The sequence below is a fragment of the Sinocyclocheilus rhinocerous genome, unplaced genomic scaffold (assembly GCF_001515625.1).
Source record: "Sinocyclocheilus rhinocerous isolate Xijiao unplaced genomic scaffold, SAMN03320098_v1.1 scaffold883, whole genome shotgun sequence".
In the NCBI taxonomy this organism is placed as follows: Eukaryota; Metazoa; Chordata; class Actinopteri; order Cypriniformes; family Cyprinidae; genus Sinocyclocheilus; species Sinocyclocheilus rhinocerous.
In genome coordinates, this window is record NW_015627244.1 from 154,097 (window position 1) to 181,449 (window position 27,353).

At 36.2% G+C, this 27,353-nt stretch overlaps 1 protein-coding gene across 2 annotated transcripts in view; it reads right to left on the bottom strand.

Annotated features, from left to right (window-relative positions):
* Window positions 1-27,353, bottom strand: part of LOC107724759 (ephrin type-B receptor 5-like) — a 55,612-nt gene that overhangs the window by 4,941 nt on the left and 23,318 nt on the right. For both annotated transcript variants that reach the window (XM_016533788.1, XM_016533795.1), the window contains exons 2-14: window positions 23,874-23,938; window positions 22,644-22,916; window positions 18,393-18,556; window positions 17,829-18,124; window positions 10,493-10,648; window positions 6,823-7,094; window positions 5,066-5,147; window positions 4,086-4,210; window positions 2,301-2,463; window positions 1,136-1,250; window positions 929-984; window positions 444-560; window positions 62-309 (exon numbers count right to left, since the gene is read on the bottom strand). In XM_016533788.1, coding sequence (XP_016389274.1) covers window positions 62-309; window positions 444-560; window positions 929-984; window positions 1,136-1,250; window positions 2,301-2,463; window positions 4,086-4,210; window positions 5,066-5,147; window positions 6,823-7,094; window positions 10,493-10,648; window positions 17,829-18,124; window positions 18,393-18,556; window positions 22,644-22,916; window positions 23,874-23,938 — 2,132 coding nt within the window. The remainder of the gene's footprint in view (window positions 1-61; window positions 310-443; window positions 561-928; window positions 985-1,135; window positions 1,251-2,300; window positions 2,464-4,085; window positions 4,211-5,065; window positions 5,148-6,822; window positions 7,095-10,492; window positions 10,649-17,828; window positions 18,125-18,392; window positions 18,557-22,643; window positions 22,917-23,873; window positions 23,939-27,353) is intronic.

The following is a 27,353-nucleotide window of genomic DNA, read 5'->3' on the forward strand; positions in this document are numbered from 1 at the left end:
TTTTTTCTCTTATATAAATAAATAATTGAATAGAATGTAACATCATGTAATTTGTTCTTACCCTGAGAAAGGCATCCAGGGGTCCATTCTCCATAAACTCTGTGATAATCCGTTCAGGAGGGGTGCGAGTGATCACACCTTCTAGTTTCAGTACATTAGGGTGGTCAAACTGGCCAAGGACTCCGGCCTCACTGAGAAACACATTCTTCTCACGGTCTGTCACTCCCCAACGCAAAGTCTTAACCGCAACCAGCACCTCTCTACGACCTAGTGGCCTGTACCGGCCACGGGACACCTCCCCGAACTGAGCTAGAGAGAGAAGAGTGTTCTGAGGTTTAAAAAAAAAATCCATAATGCTTGTTTTATCTGATTTATACACTTCGTGTCAAGCTGTTGTTATCCTGCTTTTGGAAAATCAACAAACTTTCAACACATGTACTAACCAGCACCAATGACTTCTTCGATCTTTAGGTGCGCAGGGTCGATTTCACGTGCAAATTCTTTGACCGCCTCACTGGGGTCTTCGTAAGTAGAGGGGTCCACATAGTATTTCACCCCACCTGAATAAATAACAACATCCTTATCATGTTTAATCCACACAGACCATCTAATGACTGGTTCTGTCACAGACATGCTGCCAGGCGGCTCGAAATGTCAGGCGGAATAAAGTAATACCACAAATATGTGCACCACAGTCAGGACTACAAACATAAAAACTACTGACACGGCACATTTATCATCCTTTGTCAAAATAGCAAAATTCTCACAAACCCCTCTTAATTGTGGTGTAGACATAGTACTTTACTGAATCATAGCTATTACGTAATAGCAATAATGACAAAGTAGTCTGAATGCAGCCCACTTTAGAAGATGAAGATAATGTACAGGTACACAAGTATGCACTGCAGTTCACATATAAAGCTCTCACCTCTGTTGCTGATGTACCTCTGAAGTCTGTCGCTATAAGGGCTTTCTCTCCTTTTACTAGCGGAAAAAAGGTAGAATAACAAAGACACAATAACAGTGATATTCTTTTAATCTTTTATATGCAAGAAACAAGCCTCTTTTTGTACATTTTTAAAAAAATATCTACTAGTAGCTTTCGTAATATCTACATATATTGCACAATACATACCTTCGAAACACAAACACAATGATGATGGCAGTCACAACCAATAGAAACGCTGCTCCACCCATTATCGATCCAATCATAAGAGGCAGGCGATTCTGAATCTGCTTTGACTGTTCCTCTACAAAGTGAAAAAATGGCAATACAAAATTAAATGAAACAAAAAAAATAACTGAAAATATGTCAAATATTTTAGAATTTCAAATAAAAGTTTTCTATTTGAATATATTTTAAAATGTAATTTATTCCTGTGATGCAAAACTGAATTTTCAGCATCATTACTCTAGTCATCAGTGTCACATGCTCCTTCAGAAATCATTCTAATATGCTGATTTGCTGCTCAAGAAACATTACTTATTATTATCAATGTTGAAAACATTTGTGCTGCTTAATAGTTTTGTGGAAACTGCTTTTATTTTTTTCAGGATTCTTTGATGAATAGAAAGTTCAAAAGAAAGCTTTTAAGTTATAATTTTTTTGTAATAATATAATTCTTTTCTGTCACTTTTGACCGATTCAATGCATCCTCGAATCCTGAATATAAGTAATAATTTATTTTCAAAATATAAAAATTCAATCTTAAATTACTTTAAAAATAATGAGTTGTTAATTGTTAATTGCAATTGTTAACATTAGGATGTTGTGAAATTTGTTACTTTTGTTCTTTAAGCAAATAATTTGTCCTAGGAGTTTGTCCGACAAAAAAGTTGGAAATCTCCGAATTAGTGTATATTTACTAATGCTGTCAAACGATTAATTGTGATTAATCGCATCCAAAATAAAAGTTTTATTTACATAATATATGTGTGTGTACTATGTATATATAAATACACACACATACAGTATATATTTTGAAAATATTTACATGTATTTACATGTAAATATTTATATTATATATAAATATATTTAATATATAAACGTAACATATTTTCCTTAAATATATACATGCATGGGTGTGTATTTATATATACATAATAAATATACACAGTACACACATATACTATGTAAACAAAAACTTTTAAATAATCATTTGACAGCACTAATATTTACATAAGCATTGGTCCTTAGCTTACTGAACAAGAAGCATTTCGTACTGAAGCATAATAATATGCTTTCATACGTGTTGGCTGGAATGCTAAATTATGTGTGACATGCTGTATTCTTGGCCTACCCATTGCTAGAGTGCTGAAGTAAATCGTGTGGCTGTAGGGTCCGTAGCCTCTCTCATTCCGGGCACGGATCTGGAAGGCGTAGATGGAGCCTGGAATCAGACCTCCAACTGTCACTGTGTTGGTTTCACTGAACACGCTCATAGCACTGTCCTCATCAGACCCCTGCCAGAGAGACAAAGCACAAGCATTACACAAACATTTATACTGATGTAAAAGGACAGTTCACCTAAAAATCACTTGTTTACTCAACCTCATATCGTTTCCAGTGCTATTCCAGTATTATTTATAGAGTATTAGCATTTTTTGTTTCATTTTAATTTTAGATTGGTTTAGTAATTTTGTTGTGCTTTTGTCATTTTTATTACTATTGTTTTATATTTTTATTTAGAACATTATTATTTACTCACTCTCATGCCGTTTCCAGAATTATTATTTATACACTATTATAGTACTTGTTTTCATTTTAATTTTAGTTTACATTTTAGTCATTTTATTAAGTGGTTTTGTCATTGTTATTATTTCTCTATATAGTTGTTTTTCTATTCAGTTTAATTTTAGTTTTAGTAATTTTAGTACTTAAACTTGTTTTAGTTAGTTTAGTTAGTAACTTAGAAGTGTAGGTTCTTCATCTAATATTTATATTTTATTTCAGCTTTATTTCAATAATAAAAAAAACAATTTTAATGCTATTTTAATAGTTTATTAGTTTGGGATAACAATAACAGCATTAGTCATTTCAAACCCATATAACACAAAAGGATTATACTGTTCACACTTTTCCATGCAATTCTAAATGGATAGCTCACCCAAAATTGTTTATATAATATTATAGTATTTTTTAAATTTTAAGTTTTATTTTTACATTTTCAGTTTTCATTTTAATTTTAGATTACATTTGGGTAATTTTGTACTTTTGTCATTTTTTATGTGTTTATTTAACTTGAGTTTAGTTTATTTCAGTTTTATCAATTGCAGTACTTAAACTTGTTTCAGTTACTTTTAAATGTAAGTGTAGCTTAAGCATTTAAAGTGTACGTTTTTCATCTAATAATTATATTTAATTTGAATTCAGCTTAATAGTTTTAGCTTTAGTTAGCAATAACACCACTTGTTGATTTTTAGGAATGTACTGATCACATTTTTCCATGCAATTATACAGAGTTTTTGGGTGATCTATTCCCCCAACATACATTTATTACATACTAATTATAGTTAAAATCTATTAAAATATTTACTGACATATCGCTCGAGACTTACTGATATAAAAATGATAATTCAACTGTATTTGGAGTGCTACTTGTGCACAATGCACATTTCTTAATATCAAGCCTAAAATGTGTTTTATGTCACTATTGTAAAATGTAAAATGTCACTATTGATGAGGATTGTGAATAATATTGGTCTTTAAATGCAAGATTTTTAAGTGTATCTGAAGTATACTTGCAATAGTTCCACTATAGCAGGGTATTTTTATTAAGTACATAAATATGTAAATGTATTTGTAGTATACTTAGCATGAAATCAAAGTATTGCAAATACATTTTAGTATATTTATTTTTCACTAGGCCTTTAATACTGGGGAATCAAACTCAGTTCATAGAGGGCCATAGCCCATAGAGTTTAGCTCCAACTCTAATTAAACAACTGAACCAGCAAATCAAGGTCTTCGGTACTATTTCAAATCTAAAGGTATGGTGACGTGTGTGTTGGAGCAGGACTGTGGCCCTCCATATGCTGAGTTTGACAACCCTGCTTTAATACTTTGCATAAACAACAGTACTGACCTTGTCGTAGTACCGGAGCTGGTATTCCAGCATGTCACCGTTGGGCCGGTCAGGCTGAGGCCAGGACAGCGTGATGGAGTCGTGAACTCGGTTCAACTGGTGCAGCATGGGAACCTCAGAAGGCACTGTAATTGCACATGTAATTATAAGAGTGACCACACGGGGGCTCATCGCTTCATAATAAACAGCTACTTTTCTACTGCGCTGAATGCTTTAGATATTCTCCGCCATCCTCATTATAAATGCTTTTTATTTGTTAATAGCGGTAATACACACATGGATTCACATGTAGGTCTAAATAAGCCATTTGCATCACGCTTTGGTGCGTGCTTGACGGTTAGATAGACATTGCTGAAACCTCATCCGTGTTAACGAGGTCATGAGTTAACCATTCTCCACTCCCTCCCTCTTGCGAAGCCCCCTGACCCCCTTCATCTCAGCAGATGTCTCTGTCTGTTAATCAGTCATGTGGAAGCACACGGATAGGTGACTCAATCCTGTTCAATCAGCAGCACCCACGTCTTAAATAATGGTAAAGTTATGTAAACTAGTCATATACAGGTCTGCAGAATCCATCTGAGCTTGAATTACTACTAAAGATAGAAAAGAGAGCGAGCGAGAGAGGGGGACGTCTGAATTGCGCCTTTTGTTTCCAAAGTTTCTGTGGGCTGCCACATTGATTATCCTCCCTCCATTCTTCATCTCTTTCCGTCTCTCTTCTTGCTTTCTTGACCATTATATGAAATGACAGCATATCGTGACCCAAAGCCACCTGGGTCCAGAGAGCAGATGAAGAAAAATTATGAACAGAAGAGAGAGATGGATGGAAAGACAGACCGTGGGGAGAGGAAGCGGAAAGACAGGGGTGGAGAACGACTAGACATAATGACAGACGCAGAAAGACATTGATACACTGAGCAAACAGTTTGGTGCACACACACATTGTGGATAGTCCCAGCATACATTTGCTTTTCTCGTACCTGATTGGCTGGTGGTGAAGTTGATGCTGGCGAACTGATGTGGAAAAGGGCTCAGTGCTGACACTTCATTTATAGCTTGAACCTGTAAAACCATACAAAGCTCATATTGCAGCTACGCTCTTCCATGCACATAAGCTGCATTAAGGCATAATAATGAACATTGTGTGGTGAATATTTCTCGGGGTAAGTTTATTTTTGTAGGTCAATTTCTGTATAGGAACCAGCCGTTCAAAATTTGGGGTTGGTAGGATGTTTCTGAAAAATGTCTTTAAAGCTTACCAAGGCTGCATTTATTTGTTAAAAAAATACAGTAAAAACAGTAATATCAAGGAAAATAATGATTCAAAATAACAGTTTTCTATTTTAATATATGTTAAAATGTAATTAATGTGTTGGCAAAGCTGAATTTTCAGCAGTCATTACGCCAGTCTTCAGTGTCACATGATCTTTCAGAAATCATTCTAATATGCTGATTTTGCTTAAGAAATATGTATTATTAATTATCAATGTTGAAAGCAGTTTTGTGGAAACAGTGATAAATTTTTTCAGGATTCTCTGGTGAATAGAAAGTTAAAAAGAACAGCATTTATGTGAAATAGAAATAGTAACCATGGAAAATACTTTATAGACACTTTTAATCAGTTTATGCATCCTTGCCGACTTAAAGTATTAACTGCTTTAAAAAATTAAAGAAATTTTGACCCCCAAAGCCCGGTTCGTTTGACTAGTGTGATCGCTCCGTGCCGGTTCGTTTAGCCGTCCCTGGCTCGGTTGTAAGAGGGCCAGAGCGCGGTTCAGTTGGGCCCGGGCGCAGTACGCATGTAGTGCCAGAGCGCGGACCTTCTGATACGTGCAGCATGATTGCGTGTACATTTCTGAGCAGCAAAAGTGATAGATCTGTAAAGCAATATATTTTGAGAGGGCCGTGTGTTACCGCGTCCCAAACGACTCAAAATAATAAACCACAAAGTTAACAAAACGATGCACTCCACCACAAATGGTCATTTTGAAATGATTTTTTTGTGTTTTAGACAACTCAATGTGCTCAATGTGTAAATCCTTTTATTCTATAATGTTGGGTCTATATGAACAAAGTGCCTGTAGGTAATTAATTACCTGTATGAGGTAGGTGACCCTAGTAAGCAGGTTTTTGAGGGTGACCCTTGTCTGCTTTAAGCCAGTTTGAGAAGGGGAAAAAGTGACCGTATCTCCACACCAGGAACACATGCTTGGTGGCGTGTTAGTGGCAGAGGGGCAGATTCGACACACCACCCCGTACCACACTTCACTCCGTCCCCCCATGTTCGCAGGAGGTCTCCAGCGCAACGACACCCCGCCCTCTGAACTCTCATACTCCCATGACAGAGACGCCGGCGCTGATGGAGGGCCTGAGAAAGAAAACCTGAGGTTATTCACAAACACCATTAGTGCTCACCAGCTCCTGAACCATCTAATGATTAGCCTCTATAAACTAGAATGAGAACAGAAATGTAAACTTTGTAGGGATTTGGTTAATATTTGGGTCGATGGCAAATGAGTCCATGATAAAGAAAAGGGAAATCTTTTAAAAAGTTTTTAGAAATGTAATTTGCATACGGTTTAACCACAAAGTTAACAAAACGATGCACTCCACCACAAATGGTCATTTTGAAATGATTTTTTTGTGTTTTAGACAACTCAATGTGCTCAATGTGTAAATCCTTTTATTCTATAATGTTGGGTCTATATGAACAAAGTGCCTGTAGGTAATTAATTACCTGTATGAGGTAGGTGACCCTAGTAAGCAGGTTTTTGAGGGTGACCCTTGTCTGCTTTAAGCCAGTTTGAGAAGGGGAAAAAGTGACAGTATCTCCACACCAGGAACACATGCTCGGTGGCGTGTTAGTGGCAGAGGGGCAGATTCGACACACCACCCCGTACCACACTTCACTCCGTCCCCCCATGTTCGCAGGAGGTCTCCAGCGCAACGACACCCCGCCCTCTGAACTCTCATACTCCCATGACAGAGACGCCGGCGCTGATGGAGGGCCTGAGAAAGAAAACAAACACCGTCAGTGCTCACCAGCTCCTGAACCTTCTAATGATTAGTATCTAAAAATTAGAATGGAAACAGAAATTAAACTTTGGAGGGATTTGGTTAATATTTGGGTCAATGACAAATGAGTGCCCATGATAAAGAAAAGGAAAGCCTTTTAAATTTTTTATTATTATTATTATTTTTTTAGAAATGTAATTTCTATTCATGTCAGTTTCATAAGTTGAAAAAAAATTATTTGGAACAATGTTTTTAATTTAATGACTCATCAAGTAAACATCAAGTAAAATTAACAAAATATTTTACATACACCTTCATAATCATTATCTTCAAAAATACTTTACATGTATTTTTCAAGGTAAAGAATTTTTGTTGTTAATGTTTTATCATTTAATTTACAAATTTAAAAAAATCAGTCACATGGTTCTGCGGGGATCCTTTCTATGACATCATTTTCAAAAAAAAAAAGTTTTTTTCTGCATGTTGGTCACACCAAGTGTCTTGATTTGACAGACAAGAATTTTTTAAAAATTAATAATCAGTGAAGCGGTTTTGGTGAGATATTATTTTTCAAAGAAATAAGAAAAGATCATGCTTCAAGATCACTTCTGTAACGGGGCTGACAAGACGTGAGACGTGCGGATCCATGTGCAAGCTTTTATTAACATGACAGGACGAGCAGGGAGTTCGCAAGCGGCCTTTATAGCCGTGACAGGACGAGCAGGGAGTTCGCAAACGGCCTCTATAGCTGTAAACAGGCAAAGATCAGAAACCGGGAAAACAGACAAGGCAAGACTAGGCTGGGCTGGGCTGGGAAACTAACGAGGGCTCTGTAAAGTAGCTATCACTGCTTGCGATAAGCGCATACAATACTCGGCCGAGAATGGTTGTTTGAGTGAGTGTTAAATAGTGAGTGAGTAATATGAAACAGCTGTGTGCAATCAGTGCTGTGTGCAATCAGTGCAATGAATGATGGGATATGTAGTCCGGGATGATATGCAACCGTTTGTGTAGTGCGAGAGTCAATGTAATGGAAAGGGTGACCTCTGATGGTAAGCAGACGGAAGTTCATGGACCGGATTCATGACAACTACTTAACAAGGTTTTATTTTCAAAAATTTCATTCTTTCAGTGAGACTATTTACTATTTACTATTACTATTTATCATTATATCAGGACAGCCGTTTCATCCTACTATTTTTTTTTTTATATTGTTCCATCACATCAAGGCAAAAAGTTACTTTCCAAAACCTCCCCCTCTCTGTTCCTCTCTGATGGAACAAGCTGCCAAGCTCAACCCAAACTGCCGAGACCATCATAACTTTAAAGAAGTATAGCTGAAGACACACCTCTTTTGCAAACATTATCCACCCCACAGCCTCCAAACCAATGCATTTACAAAAAGTAAATTTGCTCCAGCTTGCTTCATAATTTAGATTTCAAATAAACTTGTTAATTGTATATTAATGCTATTGGCTCCTTGACAAATTGCTTTTGTTCCACTTTTGTAAGTTGCATAAAAAGGTTTTCTAACTGCATAAAATTAAAAGCAAAATTGTTACTGTATTTTTGAATAAATTAATAGATCCGAAAAAAGTGTTTGATGTCATTGACCAAGGGGCTTTCACATCAGAGGAATGTTTTATTGGCAGAAGGCAGAAGTACCTGCCATCACAATTTCCATCACACTGTAAAAAATCAGTAAAAGGTTCACACTATGAACGCAATAATAAGCATTTTCAAAAACGGGGCACAATGAGTTGATATTATTCTACTCATCCTTCAACAATCAATCATTAAAAGGAAATTTAAAAGTGTAAAAGCATTGACAAATTACTTTCAACATACCACAAAAAACACGATTATTTCTGCAACAATATCATGCATAAATATCACTGTAGTAATATATAGTCTATATTATGTAACATAGATTGCCTTAATCGAACATGTTCATTAATATTAACAGTTAGTGACAATAATTCAAAGTGATTTCCATTATTTGAACAGATAACAAATATTGTATTATCTGCTTTAGAAACATTCCAGTAAACACTGCTAACAGGGATTAGAACGGAATAACATTTAAAGCATCCACATGAAAACAAACTTGGAAAGAGACATGAGGATTTGGGCAGAAAAGTGAGAGACTCTTAATGCATTCCAGTTAATTATTCATGGGATGTATGGTAAACGAAATCAGGGGTAATTGGGGGTAAATTAAAAATAGTACATGAAGGAAAATTCACAGCTCATTCAGTCAAACTGAAAGATGATTTGAAATAATTTGATTTAGTCTTTTTGAGTGGAGCGTCCCCAAACCGGAAGGGCCTCCCATACTTTAAAATGCAGTAGCCTTGCTAGAAAAAAGGTGGATAATACCACCACAAAATCCTCTCAGTTCTACCTTTAGGGGTACAAAAGCTTGTCACTGCTTAAAAATAAAGGTTCTTTATTGGCATCGATGGTTCCATGAAGAACCTTGAACATACATGGAACCTTTCAAACGCAGAAAAGTTTCTTTATAGTGGAAAAAGGCTCTTTAGATTTTTAAGATGTTCTTCAAATAGTTCATTGAAGAACTGTTCACTGAAAAGGTTCTTTGGGGAACAAAAAACACCCTTTTGGAGCCTTTATTTTTAAGAGCGTTGGGCAGTACCACGAAACAGGAAATCTTTGTACCTTTTTTTACCCATAAATGGCTCACAGTAGTTCTTTAAGGACAAAAAACACCCTTTTGGAGCCTTTATTTTTAAGAGCGTTGGGCAGTACCACGAAACAGGAAATCTTTGTACCTTTTTTTACCCATAAATGGCTCACAGTAGTTCTTTAAGGGTACATATTACTATTTTAAGGTACTAACATACACTTTTTAGGGGAGATAAGGTGCAAAGTTGCCCCTATAAAAAGCCTGAGACACACTGTACGATTTCTGGCTGTCCCAAACGAAAGATTGGCATCGTAAAACACGACATGGTGCTAAAACATAAAACTGCTTCTCTCTTTCATCACTTCCACTTTTTTTCATCACACATACAAACTACAACAGCTAAAGTGTGATTCATCTTGCTCCTTTTGTTTACCACTAGCGCATACTGATGACATTTTATTCTTCTGTAGTAACGCACGCACGTAGCATACGAGTCAATAGTCATCATTGTACAGTCTACATGCATGTTGTACCCAAGTTTATTAGATCCATGTCACACAGTGTGGTTTGCAGTGATTTTATAGGATTGATAAATCATGCAGTGTGTCTCGGGCTTAAGGGTACTGCCCCAGTGACTAGCTGTTGTATGCCTAAGGCAAGTTTGCACATTTTTTAAGCTTGTATATTTACAATGCTTGTTTATCCTTTGTCTTATCTTCTTACATATAGCTAGTTGCGCTCTTACTTGTGCAGGCGGTGGTGTTAGCATCGGTGGGTGCGCGGTAGTAGCCACTCCGACATTCGCAAAGTTTAGACCCTTCGGAACTGGTTCTGCTGTTAGCTGGGCACTCTGTGCACAAAACTGAGCCAGCCACTGGTTTATAGGACCCGATTGAGCACGCTATTGAAAAGAGAGAAAAGAAAAACATTATAATTATGGCACAAGATACACTCAAGCTAATTGGAAAGTGTCAGATTCCCGTTTTGGAATTCTGTCAATTAGACCAGGAACTGGATGCCGAGTACAGAAGGGCCATATAATGATCCAACTGGATGCAACGACTGGCAAATGAAATATAAACTGTTGCAAAGAGAATTGGAAAACAATTAGTTTCAAACACACTCAATTAGTGGGTGCAAATTTAATAAGCAAGGCTTACGGTTCTCTCAGGCACTTGATTTATTTAGTCAGATGTATAATTATCAAGAAAACAAGGAGCAAAAACATTGTCTCTCAGCTTGATTGTTGTTATTCTAACAGGATGTAATTCAGTGAGCAGTCACTTCTAGTTTTATAACATGTCACATGAAAAAGACATAGATTTTAAGCTCTCCAGAATCACTCGCCACCCAATGATATAATTGCTATGACCCTGAGATCTCTGCTTGGCTGTTAATGTTAAGAAACACTGCTTCATTGGACTGTTTGCACTTGGATATACTCTGCAGCTGTGAAACACGTCAACCTTTCATTGGAGATCGATTGTGACCCAGCTTGAAGCTCAGCAACGACCTCCATCCTTTCAATTGTGTGGCCACAGAACAAACCACAACAAACGCAATATGAGGTACACTGGGGAATCAATATGTTTGCATAACCCACACCGAAATGTCCAAATGAATCAGGCTTATCAAACAATATAACTGCTGAGTCACAGAAGAGCCTGTATTATGACACTTGTGACAGGAATGCTGTGATTTGTTGAAGTGCTTTGTCACAGAAACCCTGTGACACTGTAACGCTTTAACATAATTACAGTTGATAGGTATACTGAAAGTGCATGTTGGTTTAAGCAGGCTTATGTGTGTGTTTGACAAATCAAGAGAGAAATAAGCTAAAGGCATTGCTGGGGGAGGGGCTGTTCATGTTTAAATAGAGCTCGCCTCAAACAAAAACAAAAGTGATGAAAAATTTAATTAGGCAACGTGTTGTATTCAGAGAGGAACTGAAAGAGACATTGAAAAAGATGCAGATGAAGGGCAACTGTAAAAGCAAATGGACAGAGAGAGCGAGAGACCTCAGTGGAGTGTATAATTTGCCGTTGACATCGTACTTGGTATTTAGATCGCTGACCCAATTTCTCTCTCTCTCTTTTTCTCTCTCTGTCTCTCTTCCTCTCGTGGTTGCTCTCATTCTCTTTATTTGGCTTGCAGCGTTCTGACTAAAGCACACAGATGCACAAACACACATAAACACATGAACACTCAAACAACAAACAGTGACTGACACACAACTTCAAAAACGGGACATAAAAAGGTATGCACTTGTTTAGTACTCTCTCTTTCTCTTTCTCTTTCTCTTTCTCTCTCTGGGCTGTGCATCTCAAACCGCTATGTAGAAACCACCCTAGGAAATACATTTCTCTCTAATTAATCTCCATAATTATCCCATTTAATGTGAAATTATTTGCTTGTATTGCTCTGCTGGCTCTTGGCATTACACAATACTTTCGTTTTCTGTTAATTAGATTGTTCAGCAATAGCTAAACTGGAGACTGAAAGCTCCTGGACGTCCCATCTGTAGTGGACGGTCGTTTGATAGCGGATGATTTGAGTATGGTAAAACTAAATCGTGCTTGCACAGAAAAAAAAAAAAAATCAAACACAAATTACCAACTCTTTTGGCAGGGCTTTCCTCTCACGAAACATTAAAAATAAAACATATCCACAGTGTGTGCACTGGAGCAGCCTGTGGAAATAAGCAAATATAGGCAATCTATCAACAAGCTTTTTTGTATGGTGGATGGAGAATATGCTAGTATTTACAGCAACAGTGCCAATATAATGTTTGTAACACATTCAGGAAACTCTCTGCAAATTATAAACAACCTCATGGGCACCAGTTACATTATGGTTTCATTCCTTTAAGAGAATCGTGTAAAACTGCACTGATGCCAGTTAAAATGTCACTGAATACCCCAGTGACTGAATGACAGGAATCAAGAGTCGCTTTTATGCTATTTGAATGGCATTAGCAACATAGAGGATATGAATCTTACATCAAATTACTGTCACCCCTCCATTCAAAGCTGCGATTTAAGTCAGAAGTGGGAATGAGTCATTCCACCTACAAAAACACTAATCTAACAAAAAAAAGTTATTTATGCCCAGAATCTGGAAGATTCTGTAAATAACATTTGATATTAGGCACAAGCGGATGAAAAGATGGATGCTAAGCTGTCCACTATGCAAAAAAGTTTTCATGTGTGGATGAGCAGGTGTAATTGTTTCATCTGCTCAGTCATGCTTTAAAGACTATCGAATCTTGAAGGACAACTGAGGTCAAAGCAAAAGAACATTCATGTCTTTGGGGGCTTTGAGACTCAAAGCTGTTGTCTAATATCTACACATATGTCTAGAAAATATTTATACAATATTTCTTTCAAATTTATCTGTATCGGTAGATGCTCATTGAACGCTCATTTAATCTTTTTTTTACATTTAGATTACATTTGCCATTATCTAACACTCATTTAGAAAAACACTCTTTTAAAAACTCTATTAAATCTTTAGCAGATCTTAAAATTAGTATCCATTTTCACACTGAACATTATAATGTGATGCCCAAATTCACTTGCAGCATTTAAAGTACTTATTTTAGATTTTAGTGTTTAATTTTTTATTTATTTAGGCAAAATAGCATTTTTAATATTCACTTCTTTATTTATTTTTATTTTTTTTTAGCAATCATTCATTTTTTTTGTAGCAGCTTTAATAAAGATATTTATTAATTTTGGCAATTGTAAAAACTATTGAAGAAAGCTATACTCTTGACCAGACAGCAAAAAAATGAATCATAGGTAAAAATAAAAATATGAAATAAGCTAATACAAAGGTGTGAGGTTTGTGCTTAAAAGAAGAAAAGGAAATCTCAAGACTTAGCCTTAAGTCTTAATATCTTAAGTAAATTCTAATTCAAATCTGTAGTTTTAATTCTAAAGTAATTTATCCTGCTTAATGTTTGGTGCAATGACAAAAAAAAAAAAATATATATATATATATATATAAACTGACAATGCGCTGACAGACCAGACAGAGCAGGTTACTTTAGGTATGAAACACAGTCTCAGTTTTCACATTTTGATCAATTTAGGCCAATTCACATTCTTGTCACTTAAGTTACCCAGCTCTGATAGCAATACAAGGCAGAGGGAAGTTCAAATCGGTTTGCTGCTAAATGTGACAGCATCAAATTAGAATGTAAATGAAATATGGAACACCTGCACTCAAGAATATACATCACGTAACACATCATAGCACTGTTGTTCCACACACGACTCCATCTGTCCATCTCGCATGTTATGGATGATTTCTGCTATCTCAGTGCTCCAGTCTTTAACTCATGTCCACTACTATGTCCTTCCCCCTCCTCTTCCCTGTGGTTTCTGTCACTTGTTCAGCTGAATGGCCATTAAATCACCGTGACCTAAATGTGTCACATCCCTCTCTTATCCCACTCTCCCTCCGTCTCCCCACCACTCTACTTTCGTCTTCAAGATATCCCAAAACTTCTTGCCTGATTTACTCGCATCGCCCCCAGAATTTAACCCCTTCCAGCTCCCCTTCACTTCTGTTGCATCTCTATCTCTCTTCCTCTCTGACCTCATTTCCTCCATTTGATAGACAGAAAAAAGGTACTTGATGAAAAAGACGAGTTCATCTTTAACATTCCCCAAATTCTCACTCTTTTTGTTTCTCCTCTGTCAGCCAACAGACAATACCAAAAAAAAAAAAAGAAGAAAGAAAATACTTAAAAGACGTGCCAACAAAGTACCCACAGATATGCATATATTGCTGACAAAGTGACAAGAAAAATATGTCATACACACAGGTGCTGGCTGCCACAATGTTGTTGATTTCAGGTACAACTGAAACACAACCCGACCACAAATGCGTTTATTGTTTATATATAAAGCTAATTATAAATACTACAGACTAACTCCTTTGAGACATTCATTTTTAATATATTTCAAAGACAGTTACTGTAATTTGTTCATATTGTAAATCTATACTATCATTCAGAAGTTTTGGGTTGGAGTTGGTACATTTTAGAAATCTCTTATGCTCACGAAGGGTGCATTCATTTAATCAAAAATGCAGTAAAAATAGTAAAATTGTGAAATATGATTACAATTTAAAATAACTGTTTCTATTTTAATATATTTTAAAATGTAATTTATTCCTGTAAGGACAAATCTGAATTTTCAGCATCATTACTCCAGTCTTCGGTGTCACATGATCCTTCAGAAACCTTTTTTTCCTCAATAAACATTTCTTGTTAATAATAATGATGAACAGTTATGCTGCTTAATATGTTTTGAACACAGCCATACATTTTTTCCCCACAATTCCTCTATGAAAAAAAGTGTAAAATAATTTAGAAAAAGTATTTATTTAAAGCTGCAGTCCATAAGTTTTGCCTCTTTGTCGCCATCTCTGTTTGAAACCTGCAATTGCAGTTATTTGCGGAGTTATTTTCTTTGCGTGGGTTGTGCGCCGGCATGGCTCCAGTACGGATGAATCTAACGTTTTGATGTGTGGCTGTCAGTCACCGCATTGGTGTGGATATTCACCGTACTTTGGAATCACAGATTCTAGCCTACGTCTTGGAATATATGACCCAAATAAGCATTTTCACTGTATATTGTCATCTGAACAAGTAAGTAACAAGTCTGCCAATTTGTTCTGACCAAGAGTACAATAAAAAAGTACAATAATCGCCAATGGTGATTAAATCTAACGATCCGTTAGCTCATATCACAACAAACCGTGCAAATTATTATTATTGTTATACTTTGTTCTAAAATTGTTAACAACATCAGCATTGCATGATGACGTGTATGTAGTGTGTATTAGCGTTACATGTATATTTCAATTTCTGTACAGTCTAATCTCTAATTGTCATACTGTTTGAACTTCATATAAAGAAATTATTTTACCCCAAAAGTAAATTATTCTTCCTTAGAATTGGTTCTCTTTAAAATACAAAACTTGTGTGATTCCACGTAGGCTATCTATAATCAGATGCACATTTAAAACGGGAATATAATCTAATATCAGTCACATGCGTTGTATAAACATATAATCCTTTCAGGATACCCGCCATCAAAATGATAAATTAATTCAGCAGCTGATAATTATTCCAGCTGCTGTGAGAAAAGGCTATAAACGATCCGCCACCTGCAGCATCCTCACATGCGATATAGCCTATTAGCCATATCGCATATCGCTTCTTTATGTTTACAGACGTGACATAATGAGGCGGCAGCATGCTCGAATTTCCTGCGAAAACCTACCCGTACCACTCAAATTAGAAAACATTATTATAAGCTTACCATTGTGAATCGGGCTAAGGTAAGAAGATAGTTTTGAACACTGGCTGGTCATGTTGCTCAAAAATTGATTTCGGATCATTTTTAACCAAAACAAGTTATGGACTGCAGCTTTAAAAATATTTTTTGTATCAATACAAAAGCCTTTACTGTCACTTTTGATAAATTATTATTTAGTCTAATATGAATTTTTACTTCCCTAACATAATCCTAACAGATAACAGTTTTTTTTTTTTAGCTTACCCTTTAAGAAATATTATTTAACTAATATTTTTCCAAATGGGGACTGTCGTTAGTTAACTCGTGGAGACAAATTTGTAACTTGCAATCACAAAACAGTGCATGCAATGCAGCACGTCTTTTTTGTGTCTTTAATTAGATCTGTGTTTATGGGCGCTTTCCCGCTTGTCTGAATACACCGTGTGTCATTTTCTGTCCATCAAATTCCGTTGATAATTAGCATGACAGGAAGCCCGCAGAGTTCTGATTCAAAGATAACTGACACAACAATGACGCATGCACAATGAAATGATAAGGTGAGTGAAAGGGGGTTTCTGGTTAGAAGTATTTGTCAAACGTTAGTGGATCATCCTCAGTGTAAATGTGATGAGCTCAGGACCAGCCCAGGGATTTGTGGGGCCCCAGACGAGATCATGTAAATGGGCCCCACCAATATTGACATAGCCTAATATTAAATCTAAACAAAGTGCACTGAAATAAAAATCACTACAAATAAGCACACTGACTGTATATACTGTAGGTTGTTGACAAATAAAAAAATTTCAACATTAAGCTAAATTAGGTGAATGTATAAAGAATGTATAACTTTTAGATGCTATGTCTAATCACTATTAATTGTTACCTTTCAGCTTTTATCAATTCACCTAAATAGTAATGTGATAGAACAAATAAATGATAGATTTTTTTTATTGGCATAAAATCACTTGTAAAATAATTTTATTATAGAATTTATGGTTAAGTTTGAAAATAATTTTTGTTTTCATTTGTTGGGTAGACACTTATAATGCTTAAAAACTCTTTTTAGAGTATCTTACTAATATTGTAGGAAAATATTAATAAAGACTTTTTTAACAAGTTATAAATGATTCAATGACTAACTCATAAAAAACAAAAAGATTTGTCACCACCTACTGATGTTACGATGTAACCTGCAGAATAAATCACTGAATGAAAGAGTGAATAAATCTGAACAAATCTATTTGGTGAATGGTTTCAAAGATTTGAGTCACTGAGACGAATCAAAATCCACACCATTAAACTACAAGTTTGTTGACTCACCTAAACATGCTAATTCACTATGAATGGGCTCATATCCTGTTCTGACTGAATCAGTGAACAAATCTTTTTGGCAAATGGATTCAAAAGATTTGAGTCACTAAGATAAATCAAAATTCCCACTATTAAACTACATGTTTTGCAGATTTACCTAAACAGGCAAATACTTTATTACTGGGCTCCAGTTATGTCACTGAATGAATCAGTTAATGAATCCCAACAAATATTTTTAATATTAAAAAAATTTGAGTCACTGGGATTGATCAAAATCCCCATCATAATACAACATGTTTTGTTTACTCACCTAAACAGTTCAAGCTATTAGGATTAGGCTCATATCCTGTCACTGAATTAACCAGTGAACAAATCTTTTTCGTGATTGGATTCAAAGAATTTGAGTCACTGAGATGAATCAAAATTCCCACCATTAGACTGCATGTTTTACTGACTCACCTAAACAGGCCGAGCCATTATGATTGGGCTCATATCCTGCATCACACGTGCATCCTCCAACAGGCACCAGCCATTCGCCTTCTGTGTTACAGTGCATTCTCGGTGCTGTCCCACCCTGTGATTGGCTGTGGGGAACACAAGTTCCAGTCACTGGAACTAGAGACGTTGGCTCCGCCCCTGAGGGCGTGGCTGGGTAGAAAGCCAGGAAACGACTGGTTGCTGGACAGCGACGATAAAATATGGAAACACCCATGAGTGACACACATGCTCCACTGTCTACTATAGCTAAAACAAACCTGAAAAAGACAAAAATAAGCGTGATGAAAAAAGACAGGTGACAAGCTTAGCAGCCATCAAAACATCAGCTGAGACCAGACAGACTAACAGTTGTTTGTTTTCATATTCAAACCATATCAAGGTAAATATTAACACTGTAGCTGATATTTACTCAACTGAATTGCCTGATCCTGAGTGAACACATGCTCATTTCATCTGCACACAGTGACCATCATTCATCAAAAGGTTTTGGGGAGACAGGGAAAAGGTAAAAGGCCATCATCGTACCCTTTTCGTGTGAGAGGAGCAAAGCTGCGGGTTTTGATGTTGATGCGTCGGGCGTTCTCAGATTTGTACTGGTGAGGTAGACTTGGCTCCACGCGACTGAAACTCTTGTCTGCTGCAATGGTGTCGATCTTCATCCAGCCCTCTCTTGTCTCTCCAGTGGAAGGCTAGAGGAGAGAGAGAGAGATCCTCAGAGAGCAGTACTACTACTACTGAATATATGTCTGTCATGTTTAAAGGGATAGATTTTGCAAAATTTAGAATTCTGTTATTTAATCCCCCTCATGTCGTTTCAAACCCATATGCTATGATTTCATGCATGTCAGATCTGCGTCATGTTCAGCAGTGACAGCTCTTAAAGTAATAGCAGCTAAATAACATAATAACCCATTGATAATAGTAATAAGAAATGTTTCTTGAGAACTAATTCAGCCCTGTAAAAAATGATTGTAATTTTAACTGTAAAAGACTATAAAAATCCAACAGTAAAATGTTTCCTTACTGTATACGAAAAAAAATGTAATAGATCCAATCTTACACTTCATGTAAGCTTACAGTAAAATAGTACTGTTTACAATACGTTTGCGGTAAAGTACTGTCATCTAAACTGACAATCCCAGGATTCCCTAGGTGACACTTTACATTTGATTTAATTTACATAATTGTGATTCTTAATGGTTTTTGTTATCAGTTATGTATATTTGGGTTTTATGTGACAATTTATGTGGTTAAATTAATGTTTATTTTAGTATTGAGTGTTACCATGATGCTGTTTTGTATATATGTGACATGACACAGATATATTAGTATTTACTTCAGTTTGTGGAAAGGCTATGGTGGTTGTATATGTTACAAAAGGTACAAAACAGATTTTAGTAGCAGCATAAAAACAACAGGATTTTCATTTATTTATTTATTTTTTTTAGTAAGCATTTACAGTGGCTGCTGTAAATGTATCTTTGTCATCACAGGAATAAATTACATTTTAAATATATATTTAAATAGATAAGTTATTTTTTTATTTTGATAACAATTCACAATATTACTGAATTTTTGATCAAATAAATGCAGCCTTGAGACTCAAAAAATTGTAAAAATGTACTGAGCCTAAACTTTTGAAGGGAATTGTATATATTATATAAAATATAAAAGTATATTCCAAGTCTTCTTAAATCATACAACAGATTTGTACAATGAGTTGTGATTCGGCACTGTAATTAGTTTTTAAAAAAACCTTTTTGAGTGTTTACTGCAGCAGTTAACAGTGGTGAATGCCAACAGTGCAATGTTCTCTTGGACACAAGCTCCAATTTAGCCCTTTCCCGCAGCTGCGGTGGCCTGCTATCCATTCTAGTGAAATCTCCAAGCAAAATGCCATCAGATGTGTCCCTGGAAGTTGGTCTTTCACTGAGTAAATAGCAGCATATGGGTTTGGAGCAACATGAGGGTGATTAAATAATATAACAGAACTTCAGTTTTGGGATGAACTATTCCTTCTGAGCTATTTTTAGTGCGGCAGCATTGCATTTAAAAGATTAACTACAAGAAGGCAAAAAAGAAGAGATGACAAGGGCTTTACATAATGCTGTGAGACCTGCAAAACTAAAGTATTTGATTTACATGACGATGGACGGACCACATCACATTTCCCGAGAGATAACAACAGCTTTTATTTCTTGTTTTTAGCATTATCTTGTCCCCTGAGGAGTAATACGCCACACAAACCGCTGAGACTCCACATAACAGTGTCGTAAATCCACACTGTGTGCTTTCCTCTAACAAAACGACCAGGAAATTGCACTTGTAGAAGTTATACATCCCTTGAGGCCATCCTGCCCAGAAAAGTCTAAAGATATATTCAGTGGTGTTGATACACATTGTTAATTGAACAATATAATAATAATGAAATTAGTATTTGATTTGATTTAAGCTATGAAAGATACATGATATTTTACATTCATATATTTTTCATTGGAAGCCTGCAGGCGTATGTCAGAGGTATCATGTAGCTTTCATCCTTTCTTCTGAGTGGTGCATCTGGGGAAGTGTAGTTCATACAATATACAGTCACTCAAAGAGCATGAAGGTCTTATTTTCTTTAAAAAACGAATCCCATGGATCCTCAGGCTGCATCATAACAAATCTTCCAAGTATGTCTTAGTCAGTCAAACAAAACAGAATGCTACAAGACTGAATGCTGCCAAAATCCTTCATATGATGTCTGTGTGTGGGTGTAGGACAAGGTATCCAACAACCCAGCATTTGATAACAGGCTAACACACTCATGTTAGTTTTATGATGCTAACACTGTCCTGCAGAAATGGGATAATTGGAAAGTAAGACTTGAGTTGTGCGCACTGAAGGTTACAGACATGACCTCAAGATGTCTCCTAGCCATATGGTTACATTTGTGGGGCATAGCAGTCATTATAACTTGGGTACGGATCTATGATTTTGGAGATTATACTTAATCACAAGCATAATCACAAGTCCTTCCATCATGTCATATTATACATTAATATTTATTTTCTGAGCCATATACTCTTAGTGTTGGTTTTTATATGGTTTCGATTTTTATATACCATTTTCAAGAAATATTTAAATTTAATAAATGTAATAAAAGTGCAGCCACGAAGAAAAAAGCTATATTCCACGAGTGTACACATCATGATGATAATTTTCACAAAAGTTATAATTTATAATATATATTACAATACAATTTGCTTCCATAAAATTTTGGGGTCAGTGTGTCCTTTTTTTTTTAAAGAAATGTAATTTATTAGGATACATTAAATTGAATAATAGTGACAGTGAAGAATTTACATTGTTAAATATTCATATTTCAAATAAATGTGTGTGGTTTTTTAATCCTTAGTTTATTTCCAGTTTAATTTAAGATTTGGAACAAAATGGACTTTTGGACCTCGCTGTACTTTAACAAATATTTTAATACCAACGAATATAAAAAAAAAAAAAAACAATATTAAGAAAGCTATTGTCTGCATTTGGGACCCGGAGATAATAATCCACAGCTCTGTGAAAAAACAAAAGATTATTTTTTGTGTGTGAAATGACAGATTGGATCAAAGAAATGCCCTGCCCTTTCCCGCTTCTTCAGGTGATTTAAGCTGAAAATCCCAGGCAAACCCCAAATCTCTCAAACACACAATACAGAAATCACAGACACACACCCTCACTGACTCACAAAGAGGCGGCGAACAACCGCCACGCTGAGAAACGGAGAGAGACGGAGGATGAAGAAAATAAATACAAACAGACAGAATGACTAAGAGGAGATGGAGAGAAATACAACATCAAAAACTTAACATGAAAAGACTGCTGGAGGAATGAAAACATTCGTTTTGAGAACTAAAAGGGAACGAAAGCAAGAAATGGGACTGAGCGGGAAGAAAACAAGATGGGGAGGACAGCTTGAGAGAATGAGAAGATGAGTGAAGTAGAGGGGGAAATTTATTAGGATACATTAAATTGAATAATAGTGACAGTGAAGAATTTACATTGTTAAATATTCATATTTCAAATAAATGCTAAATTTTTTTAGCTTTCTATTCATCAAAAAATTCAGGAAAATTTCTTGAGCACCAAATCAGTATATTAGAATGATTTTTGAAAGATGGCTGCTGAAAATTCAGCATTACCATCAGAGGAATAAATTACATATAGTATTTCACAATATTACTGTTTTTGCTGTATTTTTGCAAAAAATAAATGCAGCCTTGGTGAGAATAAATAAGATTTCATTCAAAATATAAAAAAAAAAAAACACTGATCCCAAACTTTTAAATGGTAGTGTAATTAATTAAAATCATTACATTTAGGGGAGTTTTTACACTTTACAACCTGAATAAAATTGGTCTTTTCATAAAAAGGTCAAATTATTTGATAATTTAAGAAGTTTATTGATTTTGACACTCTCTGGTTTTTTTGGTGTTGGTTGGACTATGTGGCTTTTTGGTCACACCACATGACTTTTTAAATATTCATATTTTAACATTTATTTTTAATTCAGAAATGGAAAAAACATGCCCTTCATAGAGCATGCATATTTGAGTCATTGTGTGTGTGAATTGGATTTTTCTGGTTTTGTAATGAATGAATAGCCAAAGATAAAATTGAATATCATATCATTGACCCATGTACCATTGTGCTTAGTACAAATTTCTCAATCCTTCTTTAATCTCATTAAAGTCTCTGGCTTAGGCCTTAAAAATGAGCTAATCCCTCATCACTCACCTCAGCTACCCAGGTTCTCTCCAGCTCTCTCTGAGAGTCAGCCTGTTTGTAGAACAGTGTCAGGGTCTCCCTGCATGTCGGGGAGGGTGAGCGTAGACTGGCACAGTCTCGAACCGAGAAACGCAGTGTCACAAAGATCCGTGGAGCTGACTGCCGGTACAGGAAGGGTGTGGCCAACCAGTTGTCTTGGAGAGAAGGGTTTTGATTGACATTGCAGACTTCAAAGGTACGCATGAGTCTCCCCTTGTCATCTAACACGCTCACCTCATCCCACTGAGAGGTAGAACATGAGAATAAAAATGAGCCTGAGGCATGAATACTGCACAACCACAAAATTTGCACAAAGACGCTTGAAAATATACAATGAAGTCCAGAAATCTGAGATACCTTTTAAATTTTTCTAGTTTAATTACATTTCCCAGACAAACCCCAAATCTCTCAAACAAACAATACAGAAATCACAGACACACACCCTCACTGACTCACAAAGAGGCGGCGAACAACCGCCACGCTGAGAAACGGAGAGAGACGGAGGATGAAGAAAATAAATACAAACAGACAGAATGACTAAGAGGAGATGGAGAGAAATACAACATCAAAAACTTAACATGAAAAGACTGCTGGAGGAATGAAAACATTCGTTTTGAGAACTAAAAGGGAACGAAAGCAAGAAATGGGACTGAGCGGGAAGAAAACAAGATGGGGAGGACAGCTTGAGAGAATGAGAAGATGAGTGAAGTAGAGGGGGAGAAATTCAGAAAAGCACAGATGGATATATTAACAAAGATATGTATGCAGACCAAGTGACAGACAGAAAGAGAGAGAGAGAGAGAGAGAGAGAGAGAGAGAGAGAAACTGAGATCTGGCAAGTGAAGCTGGGACAGGAAGTATAGGACTAGCTCTTCTCTGTAGGTCAGAGACTCTGTGCTGCCCAGGGCCACAGAGACAGCAGATATCACGGTCGAGCTGACAGAAAATACACACATAAGAGGATGAAGGAATTGAGGGAGGGAGGGTTTAATATGCTCCATTTCCTGTCCTTTTGGAAAGGCGGGATTAAAACAGGAAGTACACACTCACAGGCCCACCGAAATAACAAATATATAAAAGAAGAGGTCATCAATAAGCTTCGAACGCACACAATCAATCACATCAGGATATTCTAAATCTGTCAGATTCATAAAAGCAGCAGGGAATGTGGGCTGTTTTTAAATAAAATATGAATCTTACCCCTGTGTCAGGATACGTTGTCCAGCCTAGTTCAGCGGTGGACTCCGTAGTGTCCAGCAGCATAACTGAGAAAGACAGGTAAGAACAGAGAAGTAGAGAAAGAAAGACAGAGGCAGTAATTATTTCCATCATTTCTTTATTTTAAATTTTAAAATAATAAAAGATTAAAGCGGGTCATAATCAGCATATGCATATTGAGGGGAACAAGTCCCGTAATGAAAAAAGGACAAATTGTCCCCAACAATATTTGATATTTATAGCTCTGTTTGTTGTTAGGATGACAAATGGTTTAAATCTTAGCGGTCTAACAGCATTCGTCAATGTCAAAATGATTGGGACCAATCGAATTAAAGAAGGTGGAATTTACTGCTCACAGATACTAAACATAAATTCCAGCTTGACGCTTTAGTCTTGAATTGTAAATAAGTGCGAGGTACTGCCATGTCTGTCATGTTTATGTCTTCATGTCTCTTGTTTTGTAATTTAGTCATAGTCATGATTCCTTGTCCCCGTCATATGATTCTGTCATGTGGTTCCTTTAGTTCTTGTATCTTGTTCAAAGTCCCTGTAAGGCAAGTCATGTCACTCGGTGGCCATCTTTGAAACGCCTCTTGTGCATGCAAGTGCAGCTCCTATCTCTATGAATGGGGAAACATCAAATTCTCCAAAACTGTTCGGCAAGCTTACGATTAAATTTCATATTTGAAATCACCACTGAAATTCTATATCATAAATGTTGTTTATTTTGCTCAAATAGCATTAAAAAGCTTATTTTTCAGGCTAGACCAGTCGTGCACGTCTCAGAATGCTAACTGTTTCTATAGCAACCGGGACTTCTAACGGCAGCTGCAATGACGCGCTTACTATACCGATTAGGGATTGGCTTATTTACTCAGAAGGCGGGGCTTTGTTCGATAGAGTGGCCATATTGAACGTTGCATTTTTCCCAATTCAAAACTACAATATACGAGTGACACGTCTTGGGTATTCTATAGTCTTTAATCTTGTTTTTGCACCTGTTATACAACAATAAAGTCTAACATAAGCCAATAAAGTGGGGTCTATATTTTTTAATCAGTTGATAAATTTTTGATCGAATATATCATTAACTTTACCTGAAACTAATTTTGCTGTTCTAAAAGTAGGTATTTGTGAGTATTAGCGGAACTGAAGATGTCATACACGTGACTGTTGTCATCTATGAATCTGGCCAATCGTGAAGCGGCTGTGTCATCATCAGAGCTTGTGGTCGCTCTGAAGAAGCTGCGCAGAATGAGTCAGCTGACTGCTCTCGAATCACTCTCACGGTACTTTGATGGCATACGTCACAGTGACGTGGCATAGGCTTTGTCTCAAAGTCGGACAAAATTTCTAACCAGCATGCACTGCTTCAAGTCCGATACTGATCGGTTTGTGCAGCTCCGCATCAAGTTAAACACACCTAATGGCTCACTGTCTTGTTACCTTATTATCAGTTCATGTTTATAAGTTCCATTCCGTAATTGGGTGTTGCTGTCATGTGTTTTCCCATGTCCATGCATTTAGGCCCTCATGTTGCCATGTTATGTATTTTTCCTTTGTAACCTGCTGTTACAAAGTTGGGTCAAGTTGTTCAAGTCTCAGTTTTTTTGTTAGGGTTTAGTTCTGTTTATTTTGTATCACATTTACAATTTTTTAATAAACTGCACATGGGTTCTCTACTCTGCTAGCCTTCAGTGGATTAATGCTACATGTAAATGGAATGAAATGGGTCACACCCTTGTGTAAAAAACCCAAAGTCCCTTAAACTGAACAAACCTAACTAAGCAAACACAAAACAAGCACAGTCATATAAAGCATGTTCACAGAAGGCCTACACCTCACACAAACACACACACACACACACACACACAGCTGGCACATATACTGATAATGAGAGTTATCAGTTTTTAATTCAGCCTCCCCCTGCCGTCGCCTTCAGTGGATTAATGTTACATGTACATTAATATTTGACAACTGTTTTTACAATAGAAATGTTACATGAGCAACAGTAATATACAGTGACACAAACTACTCAACTTTTTATTCAAATTTAATAATTTTGAACTGAAAATATAATCATGAACCATGTAGCCTATGTGATGAGATTTTTTGTCATTTTTGTGTTATCTGAGTGAAGTGGCTTTTGTGGGGCAGAACTTGATTTTATATATCAGGAACTGATTGGATCATTGTCATACTAAAATCTCATGCGAGTGACAGGTTGCTGGAGGGAAGACACACGTCATCAGAGATGTTGTTGTAAAGGCAAGGCGAAGTTCATGTTTTTGATTAGAGATTATGAGGGCACATTCATTTTTAAAAAATAATGATTGCACAGATAAATTATTTATAATAAATACTTCATATTACATAATAAATAAGAACGGTTCATTTGGATTTCTTTGTGTCTTTAAATTTCATTATATTAGATATACAGTGGGGTCCAAAAGACTGAGACCACATAAAAATCTGGAATTCAAAATCTAATTTAAACCTGAAAGTGAACAGAAAATTTGAAAAATCTAAAACAAAGAGATGTTATGATGTAAAATGAATCAGGAATGTTTAGGATTGTAATGTGGTGTTTTGGGTTGTGTTTCTTGTTCATGTTTTCATGTCTTTTATTTTGGAGTTTAGTCATGGTCCCTGTTTGTGTCATATGATATGATATGATATGATATGATATAACACTTTATTGTCAGACGAGTCTGAAATTTTTCTTGCATGACAGTATCTGTGTTTACAACAATCAGCATCCTTTAAACAACAACATACACTTCATCCACACAAACAAACCACAATATACATTACACTCCCTTAAACATTACATTATGCCTTACCCTCCTACTACACTTCTACAACTACACCATGTTCACATTACTCTTGATTTTTGATTAAGTGTCTTATTCAGCTCCAGGATCGCCTGATGCACAAAAGAATGTTTCAGCCTAACTTTGTTGAATCTTGGGACTCTGTACCTCCGGTTTGATGGTAATAATTCAAACTCATTATGCAGAACATGATTAGGATCAGAAACTATCTTGTTAGCCAGTCCTAACAAATTATTATAATAAGCGGAATCATAGAGCTTCTCAAGGGGCTGACCTACAATCCTTGAGCAAATTTTTAATTGATTGAACAGCTTTGTTTTTAGCATAACAGACAAACTCCTATACCAAATGGAGTTGCAGTATTGCAGTACACTCATTATCACAGACATAAAGAACAACAGAAGAATCTGCCTTCTTACTCCGAATGACCTAAGACGACGTGCTTCCCTTGCCCTCATGTATTCATGCCATTGGTTCCTCTGTTTATTGTGTCATGTTCTGATTGGTTGTCTAGGTCATGTGTCTTGTTTCCCATTGGTTTGTTCTTGTCATGTGACCCTCCTTGTTTGCTATAAGTAGCCATCATGTTGTTATTGTCTCGTCGTGTATTGATGTTGTAATCCGCTGT